The sequence below is a fragment of the Motacilla alba genome, chromosome 5, assembly GCF_015832195.1.
Source record: "Motacilla alba alba isolate MOTALB_02 chromosome 5, Motacilla_alba_V1.0_pri, whole genome shotgun sequence".
NCBI classification, from domain to species: domain Eukaryota; kingdom Metazoa; phylum Chordata; class Aves; order Passeriformes; family Motacillidae; genus Motacilla; species Motacilla alba.
This window is the reverse complement of record NC_052020.1, coordinates 41,634,638-41,659,256: the sequence shown is the minus strand read 5'-3', so window position 1 is coordinate 41,659,256 and position 24,619 is coordinate 41,634,638. Positions and strand designations below refer to the sequence as shown.

The window sequence follows — 24,619 nt, the reverse complement described above, 5'->3', positions numbered from 1 at the left end:
TATGCATGGATATATGAGGATCCATATTAGATGTATTTTATATTTCCATATGTGCATGTGTAAAACAGTTTGCTTAGCTGTGAAGACAAATAGAAGCATATGATTCCAGTTTCCCTTTACTCTGTAAAAGTATATTCCAAACAGGTTCAATTTCAAAATATGCATGAGACAACCAAGTGTTTTAAACTATATCTTTCAGGGAATAATGAACACTTCTTAAGGAGTCTTTAGGGGGAAAACAGTAGCAATTGTCTATGTTGGCTAAAAATCTTTTGATTACTGTGTGCCTTATTTAGAAAGCCAACTCTGACCTTCTATTTTCTGGAGAGCTTGCATTCCTAATTTTGGTTGCTTTTTTCTTTGTTGACTACAGAACTGATACACTTTGATTTTCATACATGACTTATCTAGTTTCCATGTGCTTCAAAGCTGTCCAGCCTGAAGGCATCTATTCTGGCCTCAGTCCAAGGCAGACTTCAATACTTAGTGGCAACTGGGGACATGCACGATAGGAGAACACAAGTCCTCTGCTCTTAGATTTCTCTATTTAAAGGAAAAGGCTAAGCTGTCAAATACAAAAAATGGAAGCTGTGACAGGGCACAATGTAGAAGTCACTATATAGAAAAGAACAAGAAAATTGTTTGCCTTTTTTGAAAGACTCCAATTGATAACTGACACTCCTGTCACCTTCTTAAGTCACCTGATCCAATTTTCTACTAAGCAGTTCAGAAAAATCTATAGGCAGCACAGCCTTTTCCAAAACAGATCAGAGCATCAGTCAGTCCTCCTGGTTACAATACCCTGCCCCTTCATGTGCCTGGAGAGAACAGTAGTTTCTCTCATCTCCTATTCAGTACTGCACTTCAGATCAGATAACCTCACTGAGAACGAACACCCTGTATTCATATCTAGCAGCAACCACATGAACCTACATCATCTCTCTGCTGATAGTCACTGTCTTATACACAGGAAGGGGGCAGTGAATTTGTTCTACGCGAGAAAGGTCTTGTACCACACTATTGCAATATCCAAGCATCTTACAGCAGTATTTTAAAGGCAGTGACTGCACAGCTGGAGCAATTGCTTCCTCTCACTTCATCAGCCTAACCTATTCACCTGGAAAGCATATTTTCCTTTGGCAGAGAGGAAGATCATAAGCTTTTTCCTGCATTCTTCTCTCATAGAAATAGCGATCTTGGGTAAGAGGTAGGCTAGAGAGAAGCAGAAAGGGAAGAAAAATTTCAAGGCAATAAAGTGATTGCTAGCTATTAGAAGAAGTGAGAGACAGGAAATACTTTTTCCTGTTGCAGCTCTGCATCACTCACAAGAATGAGGGAGCAAAGAGGTGGGGAAGCTGAGATGAGATGAGGCCCTATGTAGAGTCATGATTCTATGCAGATACAGAAGCAACTTGCCTTTACAGAAGTCTAGTATAAATGGTGTTGATTTCATAGCTGGTTCTGTCTCACAGAAGAGCAGAGCACAAAACAGCAGTGCTTCAGGAATACATTATGGCTAAAATATGTGAATGCATATGCAAATTAAGCACAGCTTTCCACTCCTGCAACATTACTGAGTATCCCCCTGTGTCAGAGAGTTTGGGAGTGCCTGTTGTGCGGGCATCAACCTACACATCAAAGCTCTGCTATTTCTACAAGGAATAGAGGGGTAAGCAGCTCTTCCTTTCTAGCCAGTGATTAATCATTCTGCACTGCAGCAGAAGCCATACTCCATAGGCTTCTGACTGGCAATGTTACAAAAACAGAAGGATGGCCATTTGATGGAAAATCATTATCTTCCCTCTCCTGGGTATGACCACACTGATAGCTGCACGGGAGAAGCACATGAACAACCTGCAGAAGTTACAGAGTTGACAACACAATTTCTTTAACTCAGCTTTCAAAAGCATCATCCTAGAACTGCAAATGTTCTTTAAAAAAAAACCCAATCCTTTTGAGACTTTAGAGAATCTTTCTTTAAAAAAAGTCTGGCAACAGTGCTGAAGGCCTAAGATTTCCCATTGCAAATATCTTTCTATCAGAAGGTCATAATCCCATTCTGTAGAAATAATATCTGTCATTAAAAGTACTTGTTTCCCCCAAAGTCATACGTCTCTGGCCTCAGCAAAAAGGTGCCATTTAAGGGGAACAGACTTATGTTCACTCTGATCACATTTGCAATGTACACATACAAGAAAGAGCAGTGAGAGTGTTTCAGTGATCAAGCTCTTGATTTTATCCCTGAGCACGAGATTTCAGCTAGTGATTTCAGATTTTAAGGCTTTAACTTTTCTCCTTGTGTTAGGAAGCCTCTCAGGTTATAGCTCTATCCCTTAGATATTGGGATCTATCAGAAAATGACAGAAATTATGCCCTCAATAACAGAATATATTAATGTCCAGAAATGGGATTGCTAGTGGAATATATTTGGAAGCTACAGAAAGCATTTTTATAAAAAACTTAGTGTATTACAAACAATAAATTAGTAGATCTGTGCCATTGTGATAGAACTTTTAAGGACTGATCACTCAAGATATTCTTCAATAAAATAAAACAAATAAACTAGATCACCCCATTCCTGCCTATGACGTTCATACTATTTGTCTAAACATACGGGATCAGTATCCAAAGTGTAGTTCATTTCAGCAATACTCAATTCATTAGTCATTAAATTGAAGACCATAAAAAATTCTCTCTTTAATAATATATGCATCTTTCTAAAAAAGAAAATTACCATTTTTATGGAAAGCTTTTTTATCCTCAGTTATAAAAGAAGAGAATTTGCATTGAAGTGCATAAACTAAACGGAGAGAGAAAGAGGAAGATGAGAGAAAGCGTGTGAAAGAAAAGGAGTGTAACTGATTGTAACACAATTTATTAGCTTCAAAGGTCAAGGCAGCCAGTGTTTTTATTGGATCTGTTTACCTAGGGGCATTTGCATTGCCTTGACCTGAAAAAAATGAGTTGCTGTGGCAGTGCTTCCCTATAATTATGTCATTCCTAGGCTAATGCAAGCATTTCTTGAAGTCCTAGCACAGCACAGCTAGCTCTGTGCAGTCATTATACATTGGCTGAAAATGCCAGGCAACAAGCAGTGGCACAGAACCATCAAATAAGTTTTTTCAACCTTCACTTCATTGCTACTGGATCCTCTTTGCCCTTGGGTTGGTCTGGTGGCAAACATCCTCCACAGGAAGGAGATGGCAGCAAGGGGTTGTGCAGAGCAGCAACTGACAGCACTGAGGAATGCGCCTATCCATGCAGAAGGAGTGTTCTCTGGAGAGTTACTCCTTGCCAGGGTATTTCAGATGTGCTCTGGGATACTCACAGCACCAACAGTAGAAAAAAAGGCCAATAACTAGGTAACCAGCAGCTTCCCAGATGATCTACTTTCAGCTGCATTTCCACTTGAATTTCTAGCCTTGTAATTTTTCTTGAAAAGAATGGCTCATCTAGTTAATAAGGAAAGTTCAGGATAGTGGAGTTTTCCAATTCACTTCAGATAACACTATTAAATCTTCTGTAGCAGTGGCTCACATGTCAAGCCTAGTGGAAAATGGCATCCTGGCTGACGCAGCAGATGTTATGAAAGACCAGCTTTTATGTTCACCCCATTTTTATTAGCTGCTTTGGCATGTGGCTGAATTCTTCTGTCTTGAGAATATAACCCTGAAATTCCTAGTAATACTTTTGCCAGCCAGTCTTTAGCCTCTGCAGCTGGGTTGCTGATTCTCTCCCTGAGGGAAGCACCCAATGAAGAAAAGATGGTACCTGAAGATGCTTCAAGTATCCTGACTTCAGAAATGCTTCCAACAGAAAATGTTACAAGTTCAGCCTATGAAAAAATGACTCTAAAACAGAGATGTGAACTGAAGTCTCCTACATGAAATGAAGAAGGAAATGGCAGATACCAATCTTCTCTTCAGCTGGTGACTCTACAGTGCCACACTGGACAAATGAAGGATCAAGTCTATGAAACTATAGGTCAGTACTACTACTTGTTCCTGAAAACATACTCCACTATTGCTAAAACATGAATTAGTGGTGTGTTTACCAAAGGCTTCAGCAGCTGAAGTACAAAGCCAAGTGCATTAAAGCAGCTACAAATTACAGCATAATATAGTACCTGAGCACTCATTTCACATAAGCCACCGAAATCTTACAAATCATATTGACTCTGAACCACTAGCTATTTATATTGGATGTGTTCTGGAAATCTAGAGGCATTAAATATGGTCTTCTTCTTATTCACATGACTTATAAAAATGTTTTACAAAAACAGTTGAAGCCTTCGAGAGGTTAAATTAAAAAAGCTATATAGTAGCAAAGTCAACCATCTTTTTCTTTTAAAATATTCCTTCCATCTCAGTGAGCATGAGTTCTTACACATGCCAGCAATGCAGAAATTTGTCATCTAATAATAGCCAAGGAAGTATTAGAAGCTGCTGTGATGCTCAAAGACTGAATCACCTTTAAGGTCCTTCTACCTGGGAATAGTCTTTTTCTGAGACACACATCTTGATAGAGAGGGGAAAGACAATATTACAGCCTCAGGGTTTCTTACATATACAGCAAAAATTAGAAAACCAAGAGGTAAAACTGTCTTGAGAGCAGTGCTTTCATGGGATGACAAAACTAATTGTAAGTTTTAGGTCTGCAATGTTAAAGGAGAATTTTATTTCAGCCTCTAACTAAAATGAACTTCCCAGAGAGGGAAATTTTTACAGAAGCTAAGATACAAACAATTATCTATGCATTAAAAATACTGCAAGAATTAATTTAAGAAGAGCAATAATCCCTTTCCTGTATGGTGCAGATACCAGACATAACAGCAGGCAAAGGCTGATAAGAGGTAACTAGAACTCACTATAAAGTGTCAGAAAGTCATTGTCTTACAAGAATGAAATGCTGAAGAAATGACATTGACTGAAAATTCTCCCCCTTCCCATTAAAAGTTTGAATGAGATATTTTAATTCAAGCTGATATTATTTAGTTATACACCTCGCTTCATTTTTCAACACCCTCTTGAACACCAGTCCAACATTTATATTCAATTTTGACAGTTCAAAGAGTTACAGCATTTTTGAGCTGTTGGTAACCATCAGATAACGCATAATGTCATGCTGGCACAGTACTGGTATCTGCAATTACAGTTTTACATAGCTCAAAGAAACAACTTAATTGTATAAGGGTGTACCAGGAGCAAAAACCAAAAGATCAGCTGGACACAGGCTTACTGTAGTACCACTGTTATAATTATGTGATATATTTGTTTGCAATATATCTCTAGCAATGTATTAAAAAGAAAAAGTTTAAGGTTTGCAACATAGCCTGCCTACGTGTAAAAATGGGCCTAGGGAGACTGATACCACATTTTGTTAGATTAAGAGATCAGAATCTTGACCCATTGTTCTTATCTCTGACCTAAAACTCTGGCCAGGCTTTCTTCTTAAAACACTCATTTTAATTTAAGGTAAACCTGATGAATCAAAGAAGCGAATGTGATGCTGCAGAATGGAGAAACACAAATGGTTTTCCAGTGAGAATAAAAAAATCTCAAGTCTGAGAATGGTCACTGACATTTCTGATCAATGCTCTTTAGGCACCTCCAGCCATATTGAGAGAAGAGCCATATGAGTTCCTTGCATCAGAATAATTGTGTCAGGCATTACCCCTTTGTTGGAGATGCACCCAATTGCTCTCAAAGACCTATGGTGTCCCCTGCTTCTCTGTGTTCAGAAGCGGAGGCTTGTCCCAGAAATGCTAACAAGTTTGTGCATGCTTGTGTAAGGCTCTGGAAGAACAGTGCTGGGCAGGACAAGACGACAGCACTCAGAAAAGCAAATGGAAGCTATTTTTGCACAACTCAGAATAGGAACACGGCGTGTACAGCTCATCATCTGCTGTGGTTACCTTCAATCCCAGCAGTGACAAGTGCTGAGCTGTGTGTGCATTTTCATTTATCTCTGCAGCTCCAGGCTGAGGGCAGACAGCACCCATTTTACCACAAGACCATGCTTGTGAGACAGGACAAGTGTATTTTCAATTTGCAAGTAAGCAGAGTCCTGTCAAAGGCAATATTAATTTCTACAGGGTCTGAAAAGCAGATCATTATTCCTGACTCTGCCTGGGGGTTATTGGTGCATTAAATAAAAAAAAAATAAAATCATCCTAAATAAAGGCATTTGTTGTTATTGCCAGCATTCTGCATTGGTCTCCAGGAAGATGTGTCAGCTTACTGCAGGTTTCTTCAGATACATAATGACAGCACTAATACAAGCAATTAATTATTATTTTTCAGTGATACATGCAAAAACACTTTACAAAAGAAGAAAAAGGAAATACTAATGCCACATCACATAAAGAAAGAATCTGGGCACACAGGGGCTTAAAGGCCTGGGGCAATATAATGTTGACGTGTCAGGCAAAGTCTGAAAACAAAATGTTATTGAAGAGAGCAGAGAAAATGGTGTCTGTAACAGCTGGGGGACTTGATCCAGTGACTCACGTAAGGTTCTCCTGCAATGGAATACTGTAACAGTATAGCTTGTGCCTAAACAGTTGATTCTGCTGTCCCAGCTACTAGACTGTGCTAGAGAAGGAGACTGTACAAGTTCTTTATTTACTGGCAACAATTAAATCAGCACAATGTCTAACAAAAATTTCTACCCTGAAAAAACTGCTCAGTGAACTACAGAAAATACCACATGATTCACGGTATACCATGAAAATATCATGCGATTCCCTGAGAAGACTGGTGATAACAAAAGGAAGTTTTGAGAGTTCAAGGCAATTTCTGCATCTCTTCATGTCAATTCAAAAACAACTGTCCTCCAGAAAAGTCTCTGCCCTCTTGAAAAAAAACCAACAAACCATACAAAAAGTCAAACTCAAAAAAAACCGCAAACACACCCAGTGAGTATCATCAATTCAGAACAAATTTGGGGTTTCCCACCCAAGCTGCAAATGTCAGACCACACAGCCTGCCTGCATAAAGAGCCATTCCCCCAACAGAAAGGAAGTCCTCACTAGCAAGTGTCAGGCAGTGAAGGGAATACGAATTCTCATGATCCCAGATTATCACAGTTAAATATTTCTGCAGAAATCAATGAAATTATGGTCTAACTTTATTTCAAGAATGAAATGAAGTCCTGCTTTACCAACAGAAAAGAAACAGCTTTGGCTGCACTGAGTAACCCATACCATGTAATTCTTAGATCATCATGAAGTGGCAGAGGACATTTACAAGCTGGGTCTTAAGTTTGACATTGCTTGTCAAAGGAGAAAGCATAAAAAGGAAAAGTAGCAGGCTAGTATAAAGTAACAACTAGTTTAGAAGCTTGCTTCAACATTCATATTATTTCTCTTGTGTTGTGTCCATAAATTGGACAATTTATGTATTGTTTAATTCTGATTTGAAAGAAGAGTGAGGTTATTTCAATTTATAGCTAGCTATACACAGCTAGAAGTTTTCACCACTCTAGAGTCACTGCTGTGACTACACTGATATGAAGTTACATGTGACTCAGCCTTGAAGTTATCTGTTACCAGGTGAGTGAGAGAATTCTAGACAGAAGCACAGAGATTAATGAAGGCTGTCTTAACCTGCTTTTCCCATATACACTGAATTTTAGGCTACCAGTTCTTATGGACTGGATTACACAAAACAGCAAACAACAGGTGTGATTGACCAGAGGGCTCAATTTCTGTAGTTTTGCAGCATAAAACCAAGGCTAGGCAAATAAAAAAGCAACTGATTCTAAACAAATAAATGCCATATTTTATATTTTGTGAAATGTACTGCTGTATTACTATGGCTAATAGAGTAATAAACATCCTGGGAGGATTAAGTATTTTCATAAACAGTGCTTGCAGGAGTCTTAGCCACGACAGTAGTTTAAGGCAGCAGTTTAAGCACTCCTCATGATCTAGGGAATCAACATCTAGGGATAGAATCCAAAAGAAATATAGCACACATACAAAATTCATGAGCAGGTGCACTGGGAAGGTAACAGTGTCCTCAGAAACCTCCTGGCTGTTTCATGGGCTCAGCTATTGCCTGTTAAGCCCATTGATCAAATTAAGACTAAGCCCCGCAAGGCAGGTACCCACCATTGTCCCAGGAAAGAGCTTCCTTCTCTTTGTACTTTGCAAATTTGCTGGAAATGGAAGGGTGCACCCTGTTCAAAGGGGGCAGAGATGTTACAGAGCCTGTAGCATTTGTGAGACTCATAAAAGCAAGTCCATCTGAGGGAGTTTATATCAATGTATTAGGTCTGTATTCAGCTGGCATTAAAATAAACAGAAGGTGGAAGCACTGAAGAAGAAGCAAGGAACTATGAAAAGATGACTGCATGAGGAAGGAGAAAGACAGTACCGTGTGATGTAATGGCAAGACAGTGAAGAGAAAAAACAAATACCAAAACCAGAACATGCAGGCTGAGACAGAAAAGATTAAGTCTGAGCCCTGGCAGTCTAATGAATTTACTGTGAATTCTTTGTGGGGGAGACAGCTGCCACTGAGTGCACATAAACACTCCACAGCAGAGCAGTGTCAGAAAGCACAGCAGAGGTCATTCAGAAACTCTCAGAAAGCCTTGTTTATTTTAGAAGAAAAAAATCCAGAGTTTGACATGAATGGTTTGATTTGTTTTCCAGGTCTGCAGAAACAGATGACACAGTAGAGCCTGGAAAGTGCATGGGAGCTCATCATTTTTACAGAAGCCTTAAACAACACAGCAAGCATCTCTGCCTTGGTGAGTGGACCGTGCAGGTGTGCCTGCCACTCTAGGTGAATTTTAATAAAAATCTTGCCTTCCTGGAGTAAGAAGTAACTAGTTTAACTTGGCTCTTCTATTTTAAAGATAAATAAATTCCTCAGAAACCATAAGATGTTAGCTTGGAACAGAAGGAATAATGAATAAACCCTTCTCATGGGATGCCAAGATACGGTGTGAGATATCAGTGTAAGAGGTCGAAGCCAAAGGTAAGTTTAATAAAAACCCTTGACAACTAATGAAAATCTTTCACTGGTTCAAGAAGGACTTCAAAGTGGTAGAACTGTCGCAAAATGAAGTCCAAGAAATAAGTTATTAGGTGAATACACCTAGGGAAAAAAGGATATTTGTCTGAAGCAAGTACTGCATTTCTTTAAAAGGTTTGGATCTGTGTCTTCATTGGGCACTACAGAACGTAATACCATGCAGAGAAACTTCAATAACACTTTGCAAGGGCATTGAAAAGCTCTGCCATATTAAGAAATAGCCCCGTCTAGAACAAAAGCTTCTGACTGACATCCTGTTTTACTGTTGCGGCAGCAGTTGAAGACATTAACGTCCCCAGCAGAGGTTGCTGTCCCTGCAGCAAGGGCAATGAAGAGGACCGTGTGTCCATTCCTCCACAGCTCCAGTTCAGGAACCAGCATGCAGTCCAACCTGACCATCTAAAGAGGCTGGCACTGCAGCGCAGGCTGTGACCTGCAGCAGCTCAAGCACAAGCATGTGCCCTGATCTGCCAGCTCTGCCAGGAGGCAGCTTAGAGGAATGATCAGAGACATGTGACTGACGACCTACTAAATGGCAAAATTCATAAGGAAAGTCTTTATGCCTCAAACATTGAATCTTTTCTGTCTCTTTGATTCTGTCACTGAAGTTGGCCACTTGCAGAGTCTGTTCATTTGCTACCCATGAACCCCAGCTACCTCTGAAGACAGCTGCAGTATAACATCCTATCAATCAAGTCAGGTCATGTGTGAACCAATTAATCTGACACAATAGATAATATTTCCTGCTTTTCAATGAGCAATGTGACAAGTTAATATGGTGAACATTTAACACTGCCTAAACTGGGTTAATTTAGACTTAGTTTGGACAGTGCTTCTCTCTTGTCCAGACATACCTGTTGTTCCTTGACAGAAAAATAATTTAAAAAAAAATCAAAACCCCTTACTGTCTCTGTGGATGAGAAGAGCTTGCACATGTTAACACGATATACAAAGTACACCATGAAATGCAGATGGGGAAGTTTATCATTAATCAGTGGATGTAATTTTGCATGTTAGAGGGGCCATGTTGGGGTACTGGTCATATTGAGATCATTTGACTATTCAGAAACCTTTTCTTAAATATCAGTTTTAGGGTGTCCTGATGTAATGACAGCTTGGTTATTTATATCCTGCTTTGGTTTGTTTTTGCTTCTTGCTTCATGGTCATGTTGAAAGCATCTTTCATTGCGATTCCAGACTACTGCTGGCTTAGCTATGCATTATTAAACAATAATTAGCTGCTAACCTACAATTAACTGCGTATCTGTGATGAAAACAAACAATCCTTAGATACAATTTGTAAGGTGCTTCATAAAGAAATCTTGTTAACAGCTGTTTTCATTACTGTTAGCATGCATACACAATGGTCCAGCCAGCAGGTGCCACAAGGCCTATCCCAGAGATTGAAGCCTTTGGGCAAGCAGGTTCGAAATCCACCTGCTTCCCTTGCTACCAAAAAAAAAAAAAAAAAAAAAAAAAAAAAAAAAAAAAAAAAAAAAAAAAAATCAATCACAGCCCTACACAATAAAATTTGGCTGGAGGGATTGCTTAAGTCAACTCCCTCTACCTGGTACTATGTCAAAGGCATCAACTGAATTATCAGTTTTCACAAATTACACACAAGTAGGAATGCAAATTCTTTATCCAGAACCAGGAATGGCTGAACTTCCACATACTGTCTGATGCCAAACAAGGTCAATCAAGTTAAAATTGGCTTTCCGATGCTGCCATGTGGGCTACAGTCCAACTGTCACTGCTCTGTGCAAAGGAAAATCATGCCAGATACATTTAAATGGAATGAAAATGGCACCTGGAACAACAGGATCTGATTAAATGAACAATGACTGCAAGCAGTGATCAGAAAAAAACCAGTCCCACTACAGCCACCACACCAGACTTACAGGACAGTCCACACTTCTCCATATCTCCTCCAGGACATATGTACAATTTCCAGTTAGAAGTGCTTATGATCACACTCTTCAGTGATGTGAATTTTCTGTTAAACTATCACTTTGCATTTTCAGAAGGCAAATCAATGTTCACAAACACATCCTCCCCTCTATTATTCTGTAAGTTTTAGAACTGTCCACCAGATTTTCTTACATGAAGATTTACAATAAAGATTTTTTTTTTCTAGTAACAGAGAGTATGGCTACTCCTGTCCACTGACATCTTTGATCATTTTGAGGCCATAATTCATATTGTGGCTTTTATCATAGTTTTTATCTGCACAACTCAAGTCAGAAAATGTTATTTTCCAGACCCACACGTCCATGTAAGTAAAAATGAAATATTAAATGATGAATGATAAGAAAAAAAAATAAACCAAACAAGTTATTGTTTCAGTTTTACTTCTGCAAAATAAAAACCAGCCTTCTTCTCTTTCAGAAAGTACTTTTTTTTTTTTTCTTCTTTTAAAGGGTCTGCCTGGATATCTAAAGGGAAGAGAAATGGCAGGAGTCTGTAGTGATTTTTTTCTAAAGTCTTTGCTTTCTATGAATGAATTTGCACAAGACTTCAGAAAATATTGCCCTGACTTGAAACATGATGAAGTTATGATTTAGTCCTCATCTGAACTCCATATAGTTCTACAGCAAAATGTATATGTGATATTAATAAATGTACTAATAAAAGATGAGGATTTCTGTCTCAAAGAGATTAAATAAACAAGTGGATTTCTGAAATCTAGGTAAAGTGCATAGGTGTTTTGAATTAATAGTCATTATTTCTCCCCACATCCTTAGTCTGAATTAATGGACCATTGCAGGTGGACAGCACTAGAGCTGCAAAACGCTCAGATGCCAAGGCTATATATGTGATAGGTACTGCAAATGTAACGTGCCAGATGGAGGTTAACTCTACCCATGGATAATAGTAATCATTCCTCTTGTTTTCTCTGTAATGTCCTATTGGGAGAAGTGGGGTACAACACTGCCTAACCACTGTCACCTTTCATTGCCACCAAGTTGCCTCTCAGCTTTAGAAGAACAAAACAGCGAGAGAAGAACAGCTTACAACAGGAAAAAAGCCTCAAAAAATGAAATCCCCAAATCCTTCTGACCTTCAGTTACAGCTGCCATTAAATCAGGTTTGAATAAAAGAGGAATACTAAAATTCCAAGTGACCAAATCTGACAGAAGTAGAGGGCCAGCCAGCCTGTGCTATTCCTTCTCTTTGCTCTAGAACAGTCCTTAGTATTCTAAACTGTTATTTACATCATCTGCCTTGCTCAATCTTCAACTCTCTAGAGAAAAGGTGATGACACTGCCATATTTTCATCCTCTTTCTCCCCTCACAGTAGAAGCCCTGATGCCATTTAACTGCGGCTACCTTTGATGCCTCACGTCCACCACTAAAATAGAAAGCAGGAGAGCACAAGTGCCTGACAAGAGTTGCAGCAGCAGATCTTCCCAAGCCATGCCAAAGGAAACCTGGCCCTGTGGAGAGAGCAACTGAGGCTCAGAATCTGAAACAGAGACCTATCTCGAACGGTGTAACAAACCATCATAAAAGAACAAGTCACAGACTGCAGGCCTAACAACTCACTTCTTTTGATACAGCATTTCCTAAGGCCAAAGTGAACATAGCAGATCCTGGTCCTTAACAATCCATTGCCAGGACCTCACCTTCCTGTCCAGTTCATGCCAACTCCCCTCCTTTTTTTCCTCCAGGAATCACATGGAGCAGATGTGAACACCATTCCCATGGCTTCAGTTAAGAAAGGACAAAATAACTTGCAAGCATTGGACATTAGCTGAGAGGCATCCAGAGAGACACTAAGCCTTTTCACAGCAGATTGTAAGTGGTCCTTGCTTCTTGCCAGGGCAACAAATGTTACAGCCAAGCAAGCAGAAATTTCTCTGCTGTGCTTGAGTCCATAAACAGGACAACGTGTAATCAGCCATCTGAGCACCAAAGAATTATTCATCTTCAGGCAAGCAACAATACCTCAGAATGAGTCAGATGTGGGGGTGGAAGAAGTCCTCTATGCAAGAGGCTCCCACTGCAGTGGTTCTTTCTGAGGCATATACACAACATACAACCCTCCTTCTTCCTCCCATCCATCTTTCCTTTCCACCTGGGCATTCTTATTTATGTCTAGCAGCTGGAAATCCGGCTGATTCCCAGCAATCACACACAGCTCTGTTACAGAGCGGTTCCAGCTGCCCTCCTGGCTCTGGAGGAAGCCCATAAGCTCTCCTGCACGGATCCTCCCCTAGTGCTTCTAAAGCTGGATGCCTTCAGGGACTCCAGAGAAACACACTGTATATTCTGACCTGTCTACCATATCTACATTTCTAAATTTCATTCTCACTAATTGCTAAATCTCTAGACAAGACCAGCAGGTCACAGCAGTAGTCACCTGAACAACCATTGCTCACAACCTTCAGAACAACAATTAATTATGCAACTCTGACAGATGACAGAGTAAATGGCAATGCATTAGGCAGTTGAGACAATGATGTACAACTAAAGTAGTATATGTAAACATATATAGGACAAACGTGAGGGGGAGAGCAGCACGTATGAGGAGTGCAGAATCAGTTTTAGCTTGCTTTTCTATGAATATCTCTAGTGAGCCTATGTTTATAACAATGAAGCAAATCTAAACTCTGGGCACTAGAGACCAAAGTGCTCATATAAGTTTGAATACAGATGGTATTGCTCTAATAGAGAACAAGAGAATTAATTACTGCCTAAATGTAATCAATTGGGAGCTAAGACAATGATGCATAAGATTTGGGCCCTAAACATATTTGCAAGTCTTGAGCCTACTCTGAGGGCATTATGCAAATACATCCACAGTAAAGAGTAATCAAATAGTCTCCAGGAATATTGACCCTACCAAAAAAAAAAAAGCTTCTAAAGCATAGATAACACAGATCACAGAATGACTGGGCTTGGAAGGGACCTCTGAAACTCATCTCATCCAATCTCCCTTCTAAAGCAGGTTAACCTTGAGGAGGTGCACAGGACCACATTAATGCATTTTTTGAGTATCTCTAGAAAAAGAGATCTCATAACCTCTCTGGGAAGCCTATTCCACTCTCTGCCACCTGCACAGTAAAGAAGTTCCTCCTGTTCAGAGGGAATTTCCTGTGTTTCAGTTTGTGCCTATTGCCCCTTCCCCTGTCACTGGCACCATGGAAAAGAGTCTGGCCCCATCCTCTTGACATCCATCCTTAAGACGTTTTGTATACATTGATAAGATCCCAAACAAGTCTGTTCCTTTCATTCAGGTATTCCTTTCTATATTCTTCTGCTCAAAGTGAAAACAAAATAAGGTCTGACCTCTTAATTACCATATCTTTAAGTCTTTTTTCTTAAGATCCCAAGGAAACAAGACAATTGGAATCCAATCCTACTCACTCATAAGACAGGCCTCCTACTTAAACCTAAGTCGTATGCATTCAAAACATCCATTTCTGTTTTTACCACAGCACAGAGTAAATTTTCTGCTCTCTGCTTTACACATCTCTAGAATTAAAGTGGAACTTCATGGTCTAAATACCACTATGAAAGACCTAGGCCAAGAGCCAGGGAGAAGGGAAGGGGACTACACCACATGATGGAATTTACCAGGTATTATCCATATTATCAGAACAGTGGCTGAGAACTTGGTTGTGAGATGGACCAAGGACGCTTATTTTACTACAGGGGAAAGGAAAGAACCATTTAGAGAGTAGGTTTCTTGACAGATGCTGAATGAATAGAGTAAGGATTAGAAAACAGTAGCTCCTGGCTCAGGACCTGCATCCAGCTTGCTACAGCCTTTTAGCTTTCTAGCTGAAGTACTGCAGCCCCAAAGCAGCCTGGCAGCTCACCTCCCTCTGCAAGATGTTTGTGTTCCATGCGCTGTGGTCTGCCCCATTAATCCTCTCACCATCAAATTTGCTCTTACCTCTTGCTTCCTGCATTAAGTTCTTCTAACAGAAGGATAATATATTAAAGGAATAATAATAACACTGATAACAATAGTCGAAGAAATACATACTTGTTTCTCCATATTTCCCCTTGTTTGATTAGTCTCCCAGCAAGAGCAGCATTAATCACTGGGACAAGAGATAAAAGATAAAGTCCAATTTGAATTTTGCTGTGTGCTACTGAGAATGTATGTGTGTGTTCAGGCAGGAGGGAGGGAGGCCGCAGGATAATCTGTCATTTTATATATTTATGCTGTTGGAGGCAGTCGGGACTGGTTCTCCATTGTTACCACAGATTAAAATCATTCATGTCCTTATACTTTCATTGGAGGTCATCTTTCAGGAAAAAAGAGATATTATGACCAAGTTAAATACAAGTTATTTCTGCAAATCAATGTGTATGGCTTGGACACCGAGGCTATAGCTTGGATATTAGAAGAACACAAAATACAGTATTATTTTGTCCTTACCTGACCTGACTCTTTTTACACTGAGTTTTCTTGCTTTGAAGCAGTTATGGGAAAAGAACTGTTGCAAGTGAGAGGAAAAGGTGCATTTTAAATTATCTTAGCACAAGTGAGTGATCCCAGCTCTTTTCTGACTTTGAATTGCCATGGAAGGATCCATGGATCCCCAGACCTCACTTCCAGCATTTCTGCTGAACTGAGTCACAGCCAGCTTGGCAGAAATAAAAGACTTTATCCTTAGGGAACATGGAGTGTGGAATCAAGCAAAGACTAAAAGTAGAAGAGTGGTTACTAGGCCATATAGTATGAGTTTGTCTTTCTCTAAAACCTTTTCTTCTCCAAAATAGAGTTCCTAGAACCACCAGCCTGCCAGTTCTGGCCAGGTCTCTCCCCCTGTTTAAATCACGCTGGTTCTTTCCCATATCCCTGTAAGAGAGCTGTATCTCATCCTTTGGACCTTAGTTGCCATCTGCCCCTCATCATTCATCCTTTCTGTACCCACTTTGATACATTTAGCCATTAGATCATTTTCAACATTTCCTACTCCCTTATTTGTGTCCCCTGTAAAACTACTGGTATTCCCTGGGAATTGTCCTTACCCAGAAATCAATTTCCTTAGAACACGTAATCTGAGATCCAGTAAAATGGGCAACACAGCACCAGTGGAAAACTCTAAAAGTAATTATTAGGGAAGAGGATCCCTTTCATTAGTCATTTTAAGGGTGAAAAGCCAACATATTTTGTATGCAAATACATATACCAAACACCAAATAACAACTTTTCCTCCAAAAATCCACTGTAAGAAAAAAGGGAAGCATTTATATCCTATGCAATACCAGGAGAACTGAAGTCTAGTTTTTTACCCCTTTGGCTTTATTTTTCCTTGGAAATTTTGTGGAAACACATTGTTATCTTTCAGAATATAATAGAAGTAATTTTTTCAATCAAAATGAACAACATCCCACCTACTCATATGCCATTTAAGGGAGGAGATAAAGAATTGGCGGTTGCAGAGCCTGTCATGTTAATCACTACTTTTACGAGCTGTACCGTGTCAGACATATCTCGCAAATCAGTGACAACTCATCCCACAGATGAAAAAGAAACTAGCAGAAATCCTTCTGTTTCTGTTAGTTAACAACACCATCATTCTGCAGAAAATCCAAGGCATTAATTAGATGGTTTCAGAAAGCAGGTCTGTCACAACAACATGGATGTGTTTCCAATTTCTGTGCATTCACTGAAATGAATGATCTAGGAAAGGTAAGAGGTACATTCCCACCTCTATGCCAGTCCTGTAAAAAAAAACAAACAAAAACAAAAACCAAAACCAAAGAAATAAAATGGAACTATATGTTCAGGAAGCATTCTGGCAATGTCTGCAGCTTCTAGGCATTTCCCTGAAGTATATAAATAGCAAGAGGAACAGATATGCTATAACAAAACATGAGCCAATCCTCCAACTATATTTAAGCCATAACCATTGATTCTACTCCATTTGTTTCCAAGTAGTTGCTTTTGCAATATTGGATCTCTTCATCATATCTTGTCGCTGCACAACCATTCTAGAACAACACACTTGTCCCATTCTTTCACTTGGCTTGGGATCAAATGTATGGTCAACTAGAATAGCTTCAGTTCCTGAGTACTGTATTAATCAGATTTTGAAAATAATCTTTCACGTGACTTTCAAGCATCCTTTTTGACAGGGTAAATGACGTCTAAATGCACAAAGGGATACTGTGCTCTGAAAAAAGTGCATACTGATGTTATTAATTTTACTTTCTGAGAAAGGTATGCCTGCCTGTCTGAAGAAAGCAGGTATCAGCTTACTACAGCTGTTATTTCAGCTTACTATTCTTTTATTCAAGAAAAAAGTGTGTTGCTTGTTAACCTAAAAGCAAGTAAAAATTTCAATAGTTCTTTACCAAGACAAAACAAAGTATCAGAGAAAAATCTAAAAATATTCTGAAATTCTAGAAAAGTGCTAGAACTGCCCCCTTTTACCCTCCCCTTGGTCTCTGATGCTCGGCCAAATCTTCATTTCCAGAATTGACAAGAGAACAGAACTGGGTACATGTGTCAAAAACACCAGCTGAGATTTTGCTGCAAGACCCAAATGATTGCTCAGACCTGTAAATTAAGGGAATGTAATCTCAACCCTTTTAGAGATGAATCAGCCACCTCAGACCTTCTGTAAACTATTAGACTGAAGAAATAAAAAGGCAGTGTGGATACTAAAAAAAACACAGAGGAGTGGCTGAAGTGACTAGTTGCTAGTGGTGCTATATAAAAACAGGTTATCCAAAGAATTAGTGTAAGCTATATTTTGAGACAAAATGCTGACTTGTGACTCTCAAGTTTGCCATACACATTCAGTCAAACCCCTTCCCTGGAGTCATGAAACAGACATCTCCATTTGGAGCCAAAAATGGCTACTAAGTTTAATGTTCCAATATCACTGCTGGTAATGTCAACAAATGACAGCATAGACCCCGCATATGCATGAACTGTTTTATAAGCTCAATGTTCTTTATTACTGTAATTGTGCTTAGCAGAAATACAAGGCTGAGTTTACTTTCATCATCAGTACTTGTCAGCACTGGGGAGCATAGGCTGGAAAAATAATATTACAGCAAAATCACATTCTTCTTTTGAATGGGCACTGTACTTGTGGCTCACTCATGGCACTTCTATAAGACTGGATCCCGATGGCACTTTTAGAAGTGCAGCACAACTGTCTTCTGCAGAGAGTGGATGAAACCATGAAAATGTAAGATTCTATTTTACATTATATGAACATTACAGGAAATCTGAGTATCTTGAAAACAGCATCAATAAATATAATTTAAACACAGCATACCACTTGCCCATCTAATACTCACTTGGAGAATATTTTTGTGTCTTTCCCATACAGAACATTATCATATAATATCATATCATATCATCATATCATAGCCTATCCACGTTTCTGGTTAGGTATCTACTACATTACACACCAAAGATTCTGTATTCCAGTGTGCACTAAATCTATTTCTCAATTACATATTTGTAAAGTATTTAAAGGTCATTTGGTATTATTGAATTAGTAACTGTAACCTACATGAACAATAGTCTGCATGAAAATTTTCAACATTTGGATTCTTGCTTCCAAACTCTGCTGTCTTTCTCTGCTCAAAGCACGTTATCATTTACAGAAGAGATGTGACTGTGAATAAGTAAATGTCATTTTGTGAATATCACTGCAGAAATGCAGGAGTGTACTACAGGAGAAAGGATTCCACTCTGAAGTATAGTAAAGTTTGGAGCTTTGGTCTCTTTAAAAAAGAAATAATGGAAGAAGAAGTGGATACAAAGGGATAAGAGCCAGAATCCGTAATTCTCAGCTGTGCCAATGAGCCAGTGAAGTCAGTCTTTAAAGCAGAGACTCATCAAAAGCTATTTTTTCATTAGAGCTTTGCAGTCTTGGGATGAAAATGTCACTAGTGACTTATAAGAAGCAAAAACCAAATTAAAGGCCAATTTCTTTCCCTACCAAATTATTATCTATGAGTGTAAAAGAAAGTACCTAGGCAAGACCAAGGGTGAGACAATTTTATTTGTCTTACTGACAGTGAAAGTCTAATTAGACTGACAAATCTTCTGTGCTATTTTCCTTTGTGATATACACTGTAAGGAAGGACTTAGCCTGGAGCTGCATGTTATGGAAAGACATTAATCAAGATTATTGGACACTCAACAGAGAACACAGTTAGAAGGCTGAAAAGCCTAATGGTTAAAAATAAAGGTTGAGAACCTTATTCTAAGCCATGACAATGGGCTGGACTCTCCATATAGATAATGGGAAGATCCCCTCTTCTACTCTCTAGACAGAACAGTCTGCATATAATATATCATGAACTGCCATTCTATGGCTTTAAGATCATGGCTGAAAACATCCACAAGTAATTTATTCTTGTCACCAACAAGTTATAATTTGAACAGTTAGGAAAGTGTCATTTTCTGCATCTCAAGAAGTTGAGTCATGCCCTGGATATGTAACAGAGCACACAGTTTCTGGTTCCACATGGAGAGCATAAGTTTATCTATCTTCCCAGAAGGGTTCTGATCTCTTTTTCACAGAAAACTGTTTTGATTTGGGTTCTCAGCCATCCATGCCATGGCCAGACATATTAGGGACCTGCCCTAGGGCCTCCAGGAGATTACCTGGTTCTCCACTTGGATTTGATGAACTGGATGTGTTTGGAATGGAAGATGTGTATCACGATGAATGATCTCTAGACTAGCTTTAGTAATTAACTTCACACAAATTGTCTGAAAACTGAATGACCCAGCTGGAAACAAAGACAGAATGAACCACATATAAGCATATGGAGAGTCTTCTAAAAAGCTTTGAACAGCGACTCGTAAAAGAGAATTCTGATCACTCAAGCAGCTGCCATGGAAGAAGACAAGAGAATGAGCATCACTCTAACCTCTTTTCACAGAGGTCTCCCAAATAAAAAAAAAATCCCTGAAATACTTCATTAATAACTGAAGTTGTTACTTAAATCAGCAAATAGGGACAAGGAGGGATTCCAGGATCTCTAACTAATGAAATAACCCTGTGAGAAGCATGACAAACTTGCAAGAATGCAGTGTGGCTAAACACAGAGACTTTCATGCAGAAGCAGTCTGCATGGCATCTTACTGTACCACACAGAAAAGCTAGCAGTTTGTCTCTCAGGCCTTTGAGGCTAATGTGGCAAAGCAGAAGTCTCAGAGAGGATATTATTATCACAAGAGAGTCTGATGTGTCAGGGCCCTGAGAGGCAGCAAGAAATTAGTACAGCAAACGCCACTTCTGAACCAACTGTACTTAAAATAAGGACAAAACCATGTGTAAGAAAGTCAAATCAGTGCTGCTTCTTGTGGCAGAGAAGCACTAGCACCATTTGCAACTCACTGAAACAAACACAAGTCGAAACTTCTTTCTCTCCCTTATTTTCAGTTAGCAAAAAAAAAGTCAGTTCTGGCTACTTCTCTGAGTCACAGGAACATTCCCAGCAGTATAACATACAGCCATACAGCTCACCTGTTTCTCACTCAGATCCTCCTTTGCCTTGAGTTTTACTACCTTGCAGAAATTTAGTATAAATTTACAGACATTTTAAATGCCAATTTCAGTGCTACTGGGTATTTCCAGCAATATTTTTTCTCTCAATTCCCTTTATCTTGGTTGTTTGTCCAAAACTATATACAGTATCTGAGATCTTCAAAGGTTTCATGCATATCATAGGCCTGAACATGTACTGTGTATTTCTTAACCTCTTCATTTTCCCAGCGGTTTTATTCTAACTGTGCTCTAAAATACTTCTGTCAGTACTCAGACTACCTAACTGCAGGAGGTGTCTTGTGTGTTACAAACAGAAGATATCTCAGAAGATATCTTTGCACTTATCATGCTCTTCTGTAGTTTCTTAACGAGTGATGTGTAAATCTAAGTACTTTGGAAATTCCGCTGGATTTTGTAACACTTGGTGATTACTGACTTGATATTCTGTACAAGTTTTATATGCATTTCAAAAAGGAATAGTTTAAGTTACTTACATATGAAAATGAGTAATACAAGTAGCACAGATACTCCTAACAGAGTAAGAACAGTAATTCTTTATCATGATTTTTGCTATTTCGCATTAGATGCCTCACTTTTATTTGTATCATTCCAGGTATTTCCACAATTGGCCAGAACCGTTCTGTGCCAAGTAATGTGCATGTGTAGAATAAAAAGTACATTTTGAACCCAAGGAGTCTGCAATCTTAGCATAAAACAAGATACTACACATCGCTACAGAGACATGGATAATAAAACAAAAAAATATGACAGCATTGATTGACTTGATAAACAGTTGTCTTAGACCATCACCAGCCTAACTTTTTGACTACTTTTTGACTACTTTGCATGCATCATGATCGCAAAAAAGTTTAAATGGGATTGGAAAAATAACATGCTATTGCCTTCTGTATGGTATCAGGAAGCAGAAAGACTCCTACGATCAAATCTAAGAAGTGAAAAAAAGTGCCTGAATTGTGCTGATCAGAATAAGAAGAGGCTAAACTTTAAACAGCCTTGAAAGTGAAGAGTAACAGTTTATTTCTGTGCAGAAAAGAGAAATCTGGAACAAGGTAATAACTAACTGTATTTGTACCTCTCATAGCCTTAGGTATCTATATTTTATGTTTCCCAAAGAGTAAACTTGGTCTATTAGATTTTTCCACCATTTAGATCTAAAATTTTAAGCAGGCTTGATGATGGTGATGCTGAACACAAGCAAGATAAAATAACCATTAGGCACCTGAAAAACCATGGCTGGCGCTACTGCCCAAACAGGAAAAAACTATTTCTTCTCACTTTCACCACACAGATACTACAACTAAAGCAGACAGAATCAAATTCCACCAAAAATAAAGAAGAAAGCCAAGCTATCTCTGCTGCAACAGCAATAAAATGGCTCAATATTGAAATGCAGAAAGTTGTAATGGAGGTACATATTGACCTTTATTTTTCTTTCAGCGGGTAGCATGAAGTGTCAAAGAGTTATTGCTTTAATATCAGCTGCGATGAGGCCATTTGTTGTGGTGCATGGGTATCCAGGAAATCGCTGCTCTAACCATGTTTTTAGAAGCACTTTGACACTTTATTAAATCTTCTTGATGCTCTTTCAGCACACAGCGGTCTCTGTAGGCTGAGTGAACTGCCACGTAGGCTAGGCAGGAAGCTTTCAGAAAGAGCTCCTTTTCAGGCAAGCCAGCATCATTTCCAGCTTGACCCAGCCCATAAAGGTCCAGTGCCATTTTCTGTCCACTGGTATAGCTAAACACAGTTTGCTGCCTTTAAAAGTTATAGAGGGCAGGATAAGAACCACAGACTTTATCATTCTGGAGATGTAACTGAACAAATATTTTCTCTAAAACTAGAACTAGTCACTGCAGAGAAGGAAATTCTCCCAAAGTTTATGACAAACAGTGACCAAACGTGGGGTAATTTCCCCTCATTTAGTTGAAACTTTATAAAATCACCTACCGGGTGTTTGAGGCTAATAACTCAATTAATCCCAGTCCTGTAGCCATCTGGATTTACAGAGTACCAAAGTGAGCACTGTTAAACCTCAGCTTGGAATTAACTACTCTAATAGTTGTAAATTCCACTGCAGCCAGAGGTACCTCACAGAATTGCTGTGGTTGGAAGGGACCTCTGGAGGTCATCTAGTCCAAACCTCTGGTCAAGTAGGATCATGCAGAGTCAGCTGTCCAGGACTATGTGCAGATGGCTTTTGAATTTTAACAGCATGGACTCTCCACAACATTTTGGGGCAACCTGCACCCATGGCTCAGTCACTCTCATGTTACAAATGTTTCCTGATGATTAGAGTGAAAGTCCTGTGTTTCAGTTTGTGCCCATTGTCTTTGGTCCTGTCACTGGGCACCACTGTCATCTTTACACTCTTCGTTCAGGTATTCGTACACATAGTTAAGATCCCCCCACAAGCCTTCTCTTTTCCAGGATGAACAGTCCCAGCTCTCAACCTTTCCTCATACAAGAAATGCTCCAGTCCCTTATTCATTTTAGAGACCCATAGCTAGAATCTCTCCGGTAGCTCCATCTCTCTAATGATTTCAAAACACATATCATTCTTGTTGATAACACAATAACATGATAGCATACTGCTGAAATAAATAATCCACAGCTCAGATTGGTTAGTCACATGATCCTTTTCTTTGCACAGACAAGGAGAGCCAATTGAAGGTGCTTATTTCTAATCAGTACCATATTCTGGCTCCCACAAAAGTGGTTCCAAACCCATTGCATTTTAAGGGTTGAAATAACTACTTTGGCACAATTAAGTCAGATAATCTGAAATTAATTTTTTTATTTAGGAATGATTTTTACCAAATAGATGGGAACTGCTCTATGTTGGAACATCTACATTTTGCAAGAAACTGATCTTGATAGCTTTCCTTCAAAATTCTCTGCAGGAAGGCTATAAAAGGGAAATAAAAAATGATTCCAAATGGAAGTAATGCTCCATTGCTTTTCTCCTCATTATGAACTTCACTATTGCAGCAGTTTATCCTGTCATAATAATAAATAACCATACACCCACCTCCCATTAAGCCGCGTAACTCTCTTCAGAATACATTTCCCCACATATGGAACTTCTGAAACATAGTTAAAACCTTGTTCTTGTTCACATTGTGACAATCTCACACAAATCAGATTGTACTAGATCAGGAGCAAAATCCATTCCCATTCTTACATGTATGCGCCACAACAATTCAACCAGCCATTTGTCCTGGGTCCAACACAGGAGGACAACATTTTTAAAATAAAGAGTCACATGGAGCATTATTCAGAGAACATAGCTCCTATGAACTTACAAATGAGCAGCAAGACAAATTAAGAACTGAAGGAAATGGAGAGGACTAATTGACTCACCTGGATGCTGGGCGGGGAACGATTTTTTCGGGTGGTAGTGGTCGCCATCGTGGTTGTGGTTTCCATGACTGTAGTTGACATTTCTGGTGGCACCGACGTTGTGGGTGTTGTTCCCAAGATGGAAGGGACTTCCCCAACGAGTCGGACGCTTCCATTGATTTTAATGTTGGGGTTGTTCTCTGCTGCCATGTTCAGCACTTTCAGGCCATTGTAATAGAGCCCGGAGAGTTGGCCTTGGAAGAGACGGCCTCTGTCCTTCCCTCCTATGGCTATTTGCGCCTGGGTGTTGAAGATCGTTAACTGTCGTCCTAGTGAAGGGGGGTGAATAACATTATTGACAGACATTTCCTTCAATTTGCATACTACATTGAGCCCTGGCCCGAAGTGACGGACAAAGGAGAAGTAGATTCATTCTTGGGAGTGTATACAATGACTGTAGTGAAACAGTATGGAAGTGTGGTGCCTAAAAGTCATTAATAAGGATGATTGGCCTGGAAGTATGAATACCTAAAACCGAACCTTATAGCTCAGCATAAACTCACACATAAAAACTCTGGAGGATCTTTAGAAATCTGAACCTGTTCTTCTAGGATTGGATGAATTTTAAACTTAAAATAGGACTTCAACATGTGTCTATTTTTGTACTATCAATTCAAATTGCAGTACCTGTCAAGCTTTAGCCCATAAATAAACCTCCTTTTGGACTTT

The 24,619-nt window shown here is 39.2% G+C and overlaps 1 protein-coding gene across 28 annotated transcripts in view; it reads right to left on the bottom strand.

The window, feature by feature from the left end:
• The window catches only part of NRXN3 (neurexin 3), a 961,434-nt gene that overhangs the window by 83,244 nt on the left and 853,571 nt on the right, over positions 1-24,619 (bottom strand). For all 28 annotated transcript variants that reach the window (XR_005257043.1, XR_005257044.1, XM_038137596.1 and 25 more), the window contains one exon: positions 23,912-24,219. Coding sequence is in view for 26 of the 28 variants with exons in the window: in XM_038137596.1 (XP_037993524.1) it covers positions 23,912-24,219 (308 nt within the window). In the remaining 2 variants the exon portion in view is untranslated. The remainder of the gene's footprint in view (positions 1-23,911; positions 24,220-24,619) is intronic.